At 42.7% G+C, this 14,374-nt stretch overlaps 2 protein-coding genes across 2 annotated transcripts; one reads left to right on the top strand and one right to left on the bottom strand.

Annotated features, from left to right (window-relative positions):
• Positions 1-819: 819 nt before the first annotated feature.
• Positions 820-8,753, bottom strand: MONOS_16551 (uncharacterized protein; the record flags this gene model as incomplete). Its single annotated transcript, XM_067869459.1, has 2 exons — positions 820-1,094; positions 1,150-8,753. One exon carries the CDS (start codon positions 8,751-8,753, stop codon positions 1,350-1,352), a length of 7,404 nt encoding a protein of 2,467 aa, XP_067720922.1. The 3' UTR covers positions 820-1,094; positions 1,150-1,349.
• A 3,510-nt stretch (positions 8,754-12,263) lies between these two features.
• MONOS_15908 (uncharacterized protein) lies at positions 12,264-14,355 on the top strand (the record flags this gene model as incomplete). Its single annotated transcript, XM_067868811.1, has 6 exons — positions 12,264-12,285; positions 12,504-12,633; positions 12,709-12,779; positions 12,842-13,335; positions 13,393-14,139; positions 14,239-14,355. 6 exons carry the CDS (start codon positions 12,264-12,266, stop codon positions 14,353-14,355), a joined length of 1,581 nt encoding a protein of 526 aa, XP_067720921.1.
• Between the last annotated feature and the right edge of the window lie 19 nt (positions 14,356-14,374).

Raw genomic sequence — 14,374 nt, 5'->3', positions numbered from 1 at the left:
TAAGCAAAAAAGTTTGAATAACAAATTTAATTATGGGACAGATCACAAATATTTATTCTTGATTTTTTATGTTGATATCTCAAAAAACTGCTCCACCCAAAAGTGTTGTTTTTTTATGTTATTTATTACCACTTATTATCATGAATGAAATCGTGAAATTGGAGGAGGTGTTTTTTTACACTTATGCCGAAATTGCTCAAAATGAAGTTTTATAATAGAAAGCAACCGACAGTTAAATTGGTGGAAAATACGAAATTTCAAGATTTTTTTGCACAAGGCATAGAAAAATTGCTTCACTCATAACATTATTTAACTTTATCAAATTTTGAAATTAATTTGATTTTCATATCTGTTAACATGGCATCATTGAAATCAAAACAAAAAGTTTTCCAACATTTCGGGAATGTCAAAAAATGGACACATTTTTATTGTGTTCTTTGATCTTAAAAAGTCAATGAAAAGTGCAGTATTTTTCAATGAAAATGCCTGAAGCAAAATATTTTGCCCCATTTATTTTATTTATTTTTTTTTTTAAAAAAAAATTGGGTAATAATTTTTGAAATCATAACTTTTTTCGGGGTGATAACTTTTCTTGGGTTATATGTCTTTGAGAAGAGATTTTGAATTCAAATGAAAAATTCATAATATCTGTTTTAAAAACATATTTTCAAGCTGAAATAAAGAAAAGCGTTTATTGGATTAGAATGTTCTCTTTTCAGGGTTCATTTACGAATATTCAAAAATAATTTTCTAACCGAAATTTTTGACAGAAAAAATATGATTTCAAAAATAATAACCCAATTAGAAAAAATCCACATATATATATTTTTTAAAAATCAAAATGCATTTTTTTTTAAAAAAAAATATGACGGCACATAATTGGAAAAAAAAAATATAGAAAATAAATGATTTTTTAAAAAAAAGAAAACGAAAAGTATTTATATATATAAATATATTTGATGTACATTGTAGTTGTTAAGCGTGCACTAACCCAAACTGTTAAAGCTAATGCTATTAAAACTAGTAATTTCTTGCACATTTTACAATAATACAATATTTTCGTTTTTTTTTTCCCCAAAAAATAAAAAAAGTCACTACCAAAAGATCTCTTAAAATAAACTGAAAATCTAAAAAAAGCATTAAACATACCACAAGATACAAACTTTTCCAATGAGCGCGGCACTTCCAACAGCATACCACCCAAGGAACATAACTAAATGCTGAACATAAAATGCAATTCTCTTCGCTAATCTTTACAATCAGCTCCAAAAGCCAAGCTCTTCCCCTGCAGAAAATAAACATCCCTGCTTCATCATCATCATCGTTCATTCTCTCGTTCATTCTCTCATTCACTCTTCTGCATGCACGCTCTGATAATCTGCTGGTATTGTTGGCACTTCATACAGCATCCCCTTCCCCCCTTTCTTCCCTAGCAGCTCTATCAGAATCGAATAGTTTTCAACAAGCTCCTTCGGCAGACGCGGAAGTAGCTCATTTCTCAATAATTCATTCCTCAACAATTCATTCTTCAGCAATTCATTCTTCAGCAACTCATTCTTCAGCAACTCATTTCCCTGTAACTTACTGGACATTAACTTATTGTCTATTAACTTATTGTTCGGTAACTTATTGCCAATCGGCTCACCCATCCCTACCTGCTGAACACCAAATGGCGAAAGCGGAGAAGATGGTGAAGATGTCAGAGATGGTGAAGGAATCGAAGAAGATGAATGATAAGAGGGAGATGAACAGGAAGAGGGAGACGATGATGGAGGCAACATCAAGCTCGATGGAGGAACACAAACCGAATCGTGCCTGCTCGAATGCCTGTCTCCAAATGCATGCTTCATTCTCTCCTCATCAACAGCTTCCTTCATTTTCTCTTTCCACTCCACACTCAACTCAATCTCTGCACCATCCTTCCTCTTCTCCTCTCTCTCCTTCTCTCCTAAAAACTCAACAAAATCCCCTTCTCTTCCTTCTCTTCCTATTCTCTCTTCCCTCTTCTCCCCTCTTAAGCTCTCAAACATATCTCCCTCTCCGCAATCCTCAAACCCATCTCTCCTCCTCCTCCTCCTCTTATGCTTCGTCTTCCATTCCATGCTTTCTCTTCTCTTTTCTCTCCAACTCTTCTTCTTCTTCCCCTTTCCATTTTCTCCTCCTTCTCCTTCTTCCTCTTCTCCTTCCATCTTATCCTCCTCTTTCTCTTCCTCCCTTCTCTCCCTCCTCCTCTTCCTCCTCACACGCACAACCCCAATAGCTGCACTCACCGCACTCACTACACACACCCCTCCTCCTCCTCCAACACAAATACCAATTATCATCTTCTCCTTCTCCCCAATCCCTCCCCCCTTCCCTTTCCCCTTCCCTTTCTCCCCAGATATCATAACCACTTCTTTGCTCTGCCACTTCTTCCCCATCCCTCCCCTCACCACCACCCTCACACTCACATCGTGCTTCCCATCCCTCACCCCCCTCAAAATCACACTCTTCTCAATCACCCCGACTCCCTCTGTCTCCTTCTTGTTCTCCACAAACTCATACTCCTTCACAACTTTCTCCTCCCCTTCATACAACTCCACACAAAAACTCAGATTGCACGGAATCAGTCGACCCCCAATCAATCGAATTTTCATCATCTCTTCTCCTTCTCCTTTTTCTCTTCTTTTCCCAATCTCCTCTATCTCCTCCATCTTCCCCATCTCCTCCATCTCTACCTTCTCCAAATAAGGCTCAAACCCCACCCACTCGCATTCCTCTCCTCCTCTCCTCCGCACGCTGCTGCTCCCATTTATCTCAAACCACAGCTCACTCTCCGATCTCCTTCCTTTCTCTCTTTTTCTTCCCCTTTCTTCATCTCTTTCTTTCTCTTCAACAACATCTATTTCTCCTTCATTCCCTTCATTCCCTTCATTACACTCGTTATCATTTATATAATCATCATCAACGTTGCCTTTTTCTTTTTCTTCTTCTTCTTCTTCCACCACATTGTCCAGCGTCAGATTACTATTATCGCAATACACATTTCTTCTGAACGACGGAAATGATTCAAAGCCTGGCGAATTATTTGAAAATGTTATGTTTGAAAGATTTGCAATGCTATTTTTTAAATGAAGAGGGCAACATTGACAGAAGGAGAAATTAGAAGTTGAGAAAGAAATGGAGCAGTTAGTAAAAAGAAAGATATTTTGAGTGATGTGGCAGGTGAATGGAGTGGTTGAAGGAGAATGAGAAGGAGAGGAAGTTGTTGAAGGAATGGAAGAAGAGATGGAAGAAGAGGAAAATGATGCCAACATAGATGGATATTTAAATCGAGATAAATCAAAGTCAACAGAAGGAGTGCCACTTGAAAGAGATTTTTCCTTTTCCTTTTCTTCATTTGCTTTTTCTTCCTCTTCCTCCTCCTCCAAAATCGAATTCCAAACTTCCGCATTTTTAACTTCAATCCCTTCAAATTTGGCATCTGCGTTTTCAAAATATCCAAAAAACTGATTTTCTGTTGAAGAGGAACAACGCATAAATTGACAATTAACCAAGAAAATTTCTTCTCCTTCGCAAATGAAGTTGAAAATGGAAGAAGAAGAATAGCAAATAATGTCAGAGAAAAAAGATTCCTCGATTCGGATGAAGAACATATTGTTGCCTTTATTCTTCTTCTTTTCCTTATTATCATTATAATATTCTTTGTTGATAGAAGAAAAAGGAGGAGGAGAAGAAGACGTAGAATTTGAAGAATACTTCTTGAATATCCAATATTTTTGATGATTCATCGCTGCTGATTGCTTTCTTATTGAACCTCTAATTTTTCTCTCCAGATTCTTCAATCCTTTTTCATGTGATTCTTTTTCAGTATCTTTTTTCACTTCTCCGTCTCTCTCTCCTTCTCTTCCTCCTTCTCTTTGGCTTTTCATTTCTCTGTTTTTTCCTCTTCCTCTTCCATTTCCTCCTTCTCCTTCCATTTCTCCGAGTATCACACTGGGACACGCTTCCACCAAACAGCTTTCATGCAGCATAACATTCAAAACGGTCAAGTTATCCACAAGAACAATAGATTCTTCTTTCATCCCGTTCGTAAAACACCTCAAAAGGCATCCATTGGCTGTGATATCTACATCTATTATCCTCGAAGACTTTATGACGATCGCACATTGAGGGAAAATAGTGATCAAAGGCAAGGACAAGCCCAAATACGAGAAATCGCAATCTTCAATTTTGACCTTTCCTATTTCTCCAAAGATAAGTGAATAACGCATCTGCAAATCAAGCTCTGCAAACACAAAGACCTTCTGAAAACTTAAACTTCCATTCGAAAGCTTAAAAATACAGGAGACATCACCCATCATGCTTTCATTCAGAATCAACTGCAATTCCGTTATTTCAACTTTATTCTCACACCAAACTAAGCCAATCGAATCAAAATAGCTTTGCTTGCTATCCGTATGAATATGCAACTGACTTTGATAAGTACTTTTGAAGCTGCTTATCATCACTTGTGATAACACCTCGCTTGAATAAAGTTCAGTGGTATTCAAAACAAATAAACGAGAATAATCTGAGTGATCAATGTGAGAAAGTGCTCGAGAAAACGTCTTGCAGGCCTCTTCCACATGCGCCCCACATGTTTGCGTGTCCACCCCCGACACTCCATCCACATACACCGCCTTCTCCTGCATCGAGCAGTACAGCTTGATGATGTCCAGCAATTCATATTCAGCGACAACTGCCTCTCCTTCTCCTCCCTCATTTCCGTCTCTTCCACTCATCAAATGCCCCACACTCCTCCTCCTCCCTCCAGCTCTTCCTGCTCTTTCCTTCCATTTCATTCCATTCCCTTTCCTCTTCCCCTTCCCCTTCCCATTCCCATTCCCATTCCTCTTCCCATTCTCCCCAATCCGCTTCAGCCCAACAAGACTGTTCTCCACACTCTCCAGCTTCGAAACATCCACCCGCCACTGCTCCTCCTCCAGCTGCTCTTTCTCCGAATACACCACAAAGCACCCATCCTTCCCATACTTCGCCCTGTTCCCATAGCATGCCACGCTGCTCACCCGCAGCACCTGCCCTTCCTCCAGCACTGGCCTGTGCCTCGCCAAGTCCACCGCTATCCCGCCTCCTTTCCCGCACTCCTCTGTTTCCGCCGTGCAGTTCCCGAACGTGCACCCGCTCACCACCAGCAGCCCCGCCCGCCCCACACACACCCCACACGCCCCGCCCCAGCACGACCCAGCCCCTTCATTCAGCTCAAACACACTCTCGTTCAGCTTGACGCAACAAACCGACAACGAAGAAGAAGACGAGGAAGATGAAGAAGAAGAAGAAGAAGAAGAAGAAGAAATGGATGATGATGATGATGATGATGAATAAATGGATTCAAAATCATTCCTTCTTCCTTCACCATTGCTCTCATATCTCAGCGAGCATGGCCCTTCTCCATTCTGACTCACTTCCCTGAACACACACCCAGACACACAAACCTCCTTCCCATCTCTCACATCAATGGCAGACACCCACGACACCATAAAGCTCGTTATGTTCGTCCGGTACAGCCCAATTCGGCACAGCCCATGCGATGAAATCAGAGGGGCTGTTATTGGGGAAGAGGAAGAAAAGGATGATTGAAACGAATGAGATGATGAATGAGTTGATGATGTGAGTGAAATGGGATGGGTTGAGTGAAGTGATCGAAATGATTCACACGAAGTGCTTTCAAGTGTTGTTGGAGACGAATTCAAAGAAGAAGAAGACGAATTTAAAGAAGAAGAAGAAGAAGAAGAAGGGGAAGGGGAAGGGGAAGGCGAATAAAATGAATGAAAAGAAGAAGGCGAAGACGAAATGCACACAGAATAAAACTCCGCTGTTGCTTCCTCCTCCACCACAAACAACATCAGCTCTCTGTTCCTCTCCACACTCACATTGTGGAACACCCCAACCCCATTCATGCTGAATGTGCACCCCCGGATCACAAACAGACTCATAGCTGTCGAGACAAATGCGCTCATCGATGCGGAAGATGGAGAGGATGAACAAGAGGAAGATGATGAATGTTCTGCCCCTTTTCCCAATCTCTTCGAAGTTCTCTCTCCAAAATTGCTTTTCTCTCTCTCTCTTTCTTCTCTCTCCTCTCTCTCCTCTCTTTCTTCGCTCCTCTCTCCCCTCCACCCAACAACATTCGTCGTGTCAATCACACACCGCACAGCTGACAGCCCATGCACCTCCGTCCTCCCTCTCCTCCGCCCTCCAACCTCAATCGGCGCCTTCTCCTCCCTCAGCCACCCTTCCCCAACCTCAATCCCCACCGAATACCGCGGAAACTGCTTCGAAATCGCTGCCCCAATCGTCCGGCACGGCTCCCCACACAAAAGCCCGCACGTCTCCTTGTTGCTCGCCGACGGAGACATCGACGACACACACCTCACCGTGCTGCTTGTCACCCAATACGACACATCAATGAACGAAATCGATGAAGAATGGGAAGAAGAAAATGATATAGAAGATGATGATGATGATGATGAATGATGAATGCAATCCTCATTGCCATCTTCCCCTTCCTTCTCCAACGACCATATCAGCGCCCCGACCTTCAGCGTGTTCGTGCTGAAGCACTCCACAAACACGTTTCTGTCCGGCGCCAGCTGACGCGCCCCATCAAAAATCACAAAATCGCTGAAACACGAAAACCAGAACGGCTCCTCCCCACGCGACCCACTCACATACGAGAATGTGCTGAACTGGCACCAGAAGCAGGGCGCATCCTGCACAGCCGCACAGCTTCCAGAACAAAAAGCGGAGGAAGGCGGAGAAGAAGAAGAAGAACAAGAAGAAGAAGAGGAAGACAAATGAAATGAGCTCGATCGCTCGCCATCCTTCACGCCTCCTGAATCCCAATCACCAAATCCATCAGCTTCTTCTTCCATTTCCCCATTCCCCTCCCTTCCGATCTTCTCCCAGAAGTCATCCCCCCACCCCTCGCACACCACCACAATCCCTCCACAGCTCTCGCAATACGTCCGCTCAAAATTCAGCTCAGACACAACACACCCAACCCCTGCTCCCCCTTCCCTTCCATCCCTTCCCCCAACTCTCTCCCTCTTTCTCTCACCTTTTCCTATTCCCTTTCCTTCTCCCCTCTCCTCTGCAAATTCACTTCCCCATCTTCTCCTCATCCTCGCTGCCTTTCCCTCCCCCCTCTTCTTCTCTCCATTCACAGCATTCCTTCCCCGAAGATCCACAAACACTGACCCAACACACCGCCCTTTCCCCGCCCCTCCATCATCCTCCACCACAAACGTCACATTCTCCAGCAGCTTCCCTCCCTCTCCTTTCCACATCCCTCTCTCTTCATTCCCTTCACTCCCTTCATTCCCCTCATCCCTTTCTCCTCCTCTTCCCTCTTCCATATACCCCCCTGACGCCCCACCCACACCAACATTTACCAGGCACACAAACGCCCCACATCGCATCCCATACACATCCACCATCTCCACATTCACCACAGCCCCAGCACTGACATCCCGCACATACAGCCCCCCGCCATCCCGCCCCACACACCCCACATTCGCAAACGCCGTCTCATTCACCACCACCTCCAACCCCCGCAACACATACACACCCCCGCCGCTCCGCCGCGCCACACAGCCCCGAAACACACACACTGAAATACTCACCCGCCCCTTCCCGCTCCCCATCACGCAAATGCCCCCGCCACACGTGCTTGTCGAGTCCTCCCCGCCATCCGACCCCTCCGCCGTGCAGTTCAAAAACTCGTCTCCATAGAAACTGCATTCCTCTTCCCTCACTATCTGTTGCTTCTCATACACTTTGTTCCCCAGCCTCCTCTCTTTCCCCTCTTTTCCCTCTTTCCCCTCTTTCCCCCAAATCCCCCTTTCCCCTCCCCGCCTGCTCCCGCTGTATGTGTTGTTCGCCGACTCAAACCGCATCCCCGACCCCACACACCCAACAATGCCCCCACACAACTCATTCACACACCTCTCAAATCGGCTTCCACAAACAAACACACTCCCTCCCAACCTCCCGGCCCCCCGGCCACCGCCCCTCCCGCACCCCGTCACATTCCTGAACACACACCCCACAACACACACATCCATCCCGCCCCGCCCCTCCACCAGCCCCGAACTGCCTGCTCCCATCGACTCAAATCGACTCCCCAACATCCCAACACACCCTCCCTCCTCCAACACCCCGCCCCTCAACAGCCCGCCGACTACAGCACCGCCGCCGCGCTCCCGCCCCCTCGCCCCGCTCACACTCATGTTCTCCAAGCCAAGCTGCCCCGCCACACAGAACATTTTCCAATCAACGCCTGCCCCAACCACCCTCACCCGGCCCCCAAAAACCCTCACGCTGCTCAGCCTGTCCACTTGCACCGCACACCTGCCCGCCCCCACAAATAGCCCAATTCCTTCTATCGCCCCCGACGCATTCAAAAATTCCAATTTTCCAAACACTTCGCTTCCAGCGCCCCACACCCGCCCGACCCCGCTCCTGCCCCCCTGCACCGCATCCGCCCCTCCCTCCTCCCATATTCTCCCCGCTCCCCTCCCCCGCCCCAAACACCCCGCCCCGCCCACGGCCCCAATTATTCCATTCTCTGAACAATTCCTCCACCCCCACCCGCTCTCTGCCCCACACCCCAGCCCCGCCCACACACACACTACTAAAATTATGCCCAACCGCAGCGCAGCACACACCCTCGCCATATCTTCCATTGCGCCGTGATAATCATCAAATATCATTCGATCATAATGCCTTTACAAACTTCTCTCCAAACAAATCCTTTTTCATCATTCTCGCCAAAAGCCATTCAGCATTCGCCTTCTTTATTTATATATGGTACTAAATATAATTCTATTATTTTTCTTTCTCGTCCATGTCTGTTGAGCATGGAAATCGGGAAATACATCAACTCAAATTTCACAAAAATGTTATTTTCCAGCCAAATTGATATTTTTTGCTCCCAAACAGAATCATATCAGAAATACTTAAATGTATTAACAAATACAAACAGAATGCAACAGAAGTGCTATTTATGGAAGAAAATGCAGAAATCATTGAACATCATCAAAAGAATGAATTTCAGAGGAAAACACTCTTCATATTTGTGTGGACCTTTTTCACTCACCAGTCGATGTGCGATGGAAATTTGAAAGAGGTCTATGCGAAGGAGCTGGATTTCAGGAGAAATTTGAAGGAAAAAGAAGAGAAAGAAGACGAAGAAGAAGGAAATGAGAATAAAACAGTTTGAATCAATGGAAAAAGATGAGAAGGAAGGAGAGGCAAAAAATAATGTTTGATGAGGCCATCGATTGTTGTGGACGATTTGGTGTGTGTGCGTGTGTTTGGGGAAACGAAGGGTGCTGCGTGAATTTCATTTCTCTTGTTCATCTTTTCTTGCATCACCTCAGAATTTGGCTGGTGCAGTTCTCAGAGCTTTCCCAAAAATCGATGGAATTCGAGTGGATGTTTATTTTCTTCAGGTGAAATCACGAGCGGATTCCATATTCGTTGAAGGCCCTTTGTCGCAATGGAATCTGAGGCTGGAAGATAATCAAAAAGCACTTGGCCTTTTGGCAGTGCCAGCCATCCAAAAGTGGGATGGAGCGTGTTTGCTTCAAAGCATCAGGCAGATTGGAGTGTTTCGGTTTGAACCCGGTCGCCAAAGCAACAAAAGGGCAGAACGGTTCATTCTTCAACGCTCTGAAAGAAATTCCTCCTTTTCGGATGGGTTCTAATTCCTTTGGCTCAAACAGATCCTGCCAGTCATAACCAATCAAGGTTTCAGGATTTCAAGCTGAACCCTTGCAAGAGGCCAGCGAATGCTCGCAACAGCAGTGCCAGAGCAAGGATGCACAACAACACATTGGCAACGAGCTCGACAACTTCCCAACAGAAAACATGATGTTTGTGTTTTTGGGGAAAGAAAGATGGAAATCGCAAAACACATTTTTCGTGCAGTCAACTGCCACCTGCACACTTTCTTCTCGAATCGGAAAGCAATCATTCGGATCAAACAAATTAAAGAAAAGAAAAGAAAAGAAAAAGAAAAAACAAAATGCAACTCAAATCCCACAAAGTGCACATGGCTCGTTCTCTCTCTTTTTCTTTTTTCACAGATTGCTCAAATGCAGAATAAATGCATTCTCTTTTGATTTCCATGTGTTCAGAAAGAGTGTCCATTCTTCGTTTCCCAAGCAGCAAAACTGCCTCCTGCACTTATTCTTTGTGTGCAATCGTTGCCAGAGGCTGCTTCCTTTGCATCCCATGAGCAAGAAAGGCCATTCCACACGTTCTCTCACATTTCCTTTTTGTTTTTTTTATTTTCACAGCAAATGCACCAGCAGCTCAACATGCAACTCATCCCAAACACTTTTCCTGCTCTTCTCTCTTCACACGTCTTCACCCCCTTTGCCTCTTCTTTGTCGATTTCTCGCCCAATTCTTCCTTTTTCACACACATTTCCCCTTTCGCCCTTCCTCTGTCCTCGTCTTCTCCTTCGTTGCCAAAGATATCAAATGGCCTCATTAATCATGCAACCAATTCAATTCTCCCTCATCAGATGCATTTCCTATCCCCATTTCCAATTCCTCTTCCAACTGCAATGAACCCTCACCCAATTTCCAACAATTGTGCAACTTCAATTGATTTTCTGTCATTCAAGGCTGATTCATTCCTTGGACAACTGTTTTTGCCTGACTTTTACCCACTTTCCTTTCCTTTCTTTCCTTTCCTTTCTTTTCCTTTTCCCCTCAGCTTCAAGAGTCAACCAACATCCAATCCAAAAACTATTTGCCTTTATCAATGGACTTCGAATCCTGCAAATCTTCGTGAGAAAAGTCATTCATCAAATAATTCCGTCAGTTCACTTTCACTCAGGCAATACCCTTTTTCCATCAACAAGCCATTCATCACTTTCTGCAAATCTTTCTTTTTCATATCTTCCACTCTTTTCCCTCTTATCCCTCTTGTCCCTCTCTTTTTCTTCTTTTTCTTTCCAACTCCTTCGTCTTCCACTCTTTTCTGCTCCTTCTCCACAATTCTCATGATCTCTGATTCGGAAGCAGAAGGTGAAGAAATTCAATCAGAAGCAGTGGAAGACAAAATCGGACAAGAGGCTGAATGATTGGATGCTGGTGAATGTGAAGAAGAGAAAGAAAGCAACTTTCATGAATGCGAAGTTGGACATGGGTCATTCATTCATTCATCACAAATGCAAGTGGAACTTGGTGAGACCACGGAAGGCTCCTTTCAATTTGCTGCTCCATCAGAAGAATTCAGAACAATCAAGTTGATGGGGATTGCAACAGTTGTGGTTGTGATAATTGGGTTTTGTTGTCATTCTCTCGATGTCCATGAAATGCCTGCAAAAGAAATAAAATATAATCAGAAATGTGCTCAGCGAAGGCAGCAACGCTGTGCACAGAGCAATTTTTGTGGGGTTTCAGCTCAGAAAAAGCAGGTTATTGAAAAGGGGGGAAATCATTGCTTTCTTTTGGACAAATGCTCTGAATGAAGAAAAATGATGGGCTGATGAAAAGTCTGAAAGGACATCCTTTCGTTCGGCAATCCCATCACACCATCCTGCTCTCGTTGAGACAGGGGTGTGTGTTTCTGGACTGTCTGAGGGAGACAGATAATAAACAGAATGAATCCAAACATCTTTGTTCGGATGGGATGCAAACTGAATCAGAGGATTGATTCCTTTTGTCTGCGGCGCATCCATGTTATCATTCCATGTGGGGAAAGCCAATCTGTTGACTCATCATCTCTCTCATCCATATCATTGCGAAGCCGACTTTGTTGCACTCATCTTCCATTCCCTTTTCAACTTGATCCAAACAGCTTCTTCTCCCCAAAGTGTTCGACAAACCCCAAAGAAAAATGCTGGTGTTTGCCATTGCTGCTGCCCCTGCAACAATATCCTTGGACATCTTCTGTGTTGGAGTCGGCCTTCAAAACGAGTCCTTCAACAATCCATTTCTCCATAATCAACAATGTTTTCACAATCAAAGCTCATTGGCCTTCTGCGACTTGACTTTCTTTGAGCACCCACTCTTGGCTATGAAAAAACATCTCATTTCATTTCCTCTTTCCATTTTGGATTTATTTTTTCAAGGCCTCATTTCATGATTTTTTGTGATTTTTTTCAGCTTTTTTGAACAGAAACAAAATCACAGGGAATATTCAACCAAAAGAAAAAGAAAATTGAAAATTGAAAATGAAAACGAACAAACGTGTCCAGAAAGTGAATGTCGCACAGTCTTTCTTTCAGTCTGATAATTATTCACAAATGAGAATGGTTATTTTCAAGCCAACAATTCAATCCTCCTTCCTTCCTGTTTCTCGTCCACCAAACCTCATTTTCAAAACGCAACAAACATTCGCATATATATGAGATAAAGCTTGAATCACAGTTGTGGAGAATTCGAAGAATTTTCAAATATTTTCCATTTCGAATCGACTGTGGGTTTGATCGTCACAAACAAAAGATTTGTGCTTCTGGTGTTGCACAGCGAGACTTCTTGGCTTTGTTGCACTCCGCTTTTTGCACAAGCTTGTATACAGCGGAACCTTTAAAACTGCTTGTGAAACCTTTTGTTTTGCGAAATCATCAACAATGTTTGCTGTTTTTTGTGATTTTTTTCGTTGAATATGAAGTTTTGCATCAAATAAATATTTGCATACAACGAGCAGAATGGATGTGTGTAATGCATGCAAATCGAATGATGATGCTGAAGAGCCGTCCCTTGCAGAGAAATTTTCGAGTTTGCTTAAATTGTGTATTTTCAAAGATCTCGTGTTTTATGATTTTTGATGATCGGGGAAGAATTGCTTGATCAGTTGGAGCATTGCAATGAAGAAGAACAGAAGCAGAAAATCCTTGAGCTGAAAGGGATATTGGAGGAAATGAACAAAAAAGAACTTCAGTCTATTTCATCAATTATGATGTTCTACAAGATGGACAAGATGATTGAAGAAAAGAAAATGCAATTGGAAAATGCAATTTTGCTGCTGAATTATGTTGGGTGTTGCAAAATGCTGAAAAATGTTTGGAATCCATGCTTTGAAAAATCTTCGCTTTGCGAAAGATTTGAGAAGATGATTTTTGAAGAAGAAAAGAAAAAAGAAAGAAAGAACGAAAAACTTTTTGTTGATCTTTGCGAATGTTTTGTTTTTCTGAATGGTTGCATAGATTCCAAAATGCTTTGCGTATGCGTGCCTTGTCTCCTAAAAGCAGCATCGGTAAAAGAGGAAAATGAGGAGGCACAAAAGGAAGTGGAAATTGCTTTGCTGGCTTTGAGCAGGATCAACAGGTATTACGTATGAACATTGTTATTTCTTTTTTGATATTATTGCTATTTTCTAATTTCTGATTAGGAAGTGAAACAAGAACTGTATTTGAACGAGATAACAGAAATCATCAAACATCAGCAGAATCACAGAAATCTCACAAAACTTGCCTATCAGCGTGCTTGGCAGTTTTTGATTAATCGATTACACAAAGACATGAGCTTGGATAAAGTCATCATAAATGAGTTGCATTTTGGAAGAGAAGCAGCAAGAGAACTGGAAGAGCTAGCAAGATGCATTGACTGGAAGAAAAAAGGAGAGGAAAGAGGAAAGGAAGCGAAAGAAGAGCTCACATTGGTGAGATGGCTCGAAACATTCTCGATTTATTTTCACTGTTGTCGATTGAAGAATGAAGAAAATGTTGAGCTAATCAATAGCGTTGTTCAGGTATTTAGAGCAGCAAAAGGGAATAATGGAGTAATTTGCAATCTCTGCATTTATTCCTTGAGAAATGCAGCAGAAAAGAGAGTTGTGAAAGTTGAAGATTTGTTGAATGGAGGAGCTGTGGAAGCTGTTTTGGAGGAGATTCTGCAGCCAACGTTTAATGATTACGTTGTGTTTGATGGCTTGAAATTTTTGAAAAATATTTCATATCGATTAAAAAGAAAGGAGAAAAATGAAAATGATGAAATGAAAAGAAAGGCAACGAAAAAGAAAGTTTTTGAAAAGCTGGAAGAAGAAGGATACGAAGATTGCACAATTCTTCTTTATCGCTATCTGGGAAATGGAATAGTTTATTTTAATCGTTTTGTTAAAAATATTGAGGATTATTTGGTTTTTTGTTAAAACAAATCTTTTTTTGAAAAAAACCCACTTCGTTCTTTTTCTTTTTTTTTTTAAATTTTTTTTTTATTTTGATTTATATTTAAGTAGAAAGCTGGTGACGGACGTGACAATTTTTTTTCTTCACGTCAACAAGGGCTTATTGACATTAAAAACACTCAGGCATTTTTTTCTTGCAAAATCATTATTGTTGCAACTGAAAAATAGTTTTAATTGAATCTTCATA

The sequence above is a fragment of the Monocercomonoides exilis genome (assembly GCF_001643675.1).
Source record: "Monocercomonoides exilis strain PA203 chromosome Unknown scaffold50-658552, whole genome shotgun sequence".
Lineage (NCBI taxonomy): Eukaryota > Preaxostyla > Oxymonadida > Polymastigidae > Monocercomonoides > Monocercomonoides exilis.
This window is presented reverse-complemented; position numbering and strand designations above follow the sequence as displayed.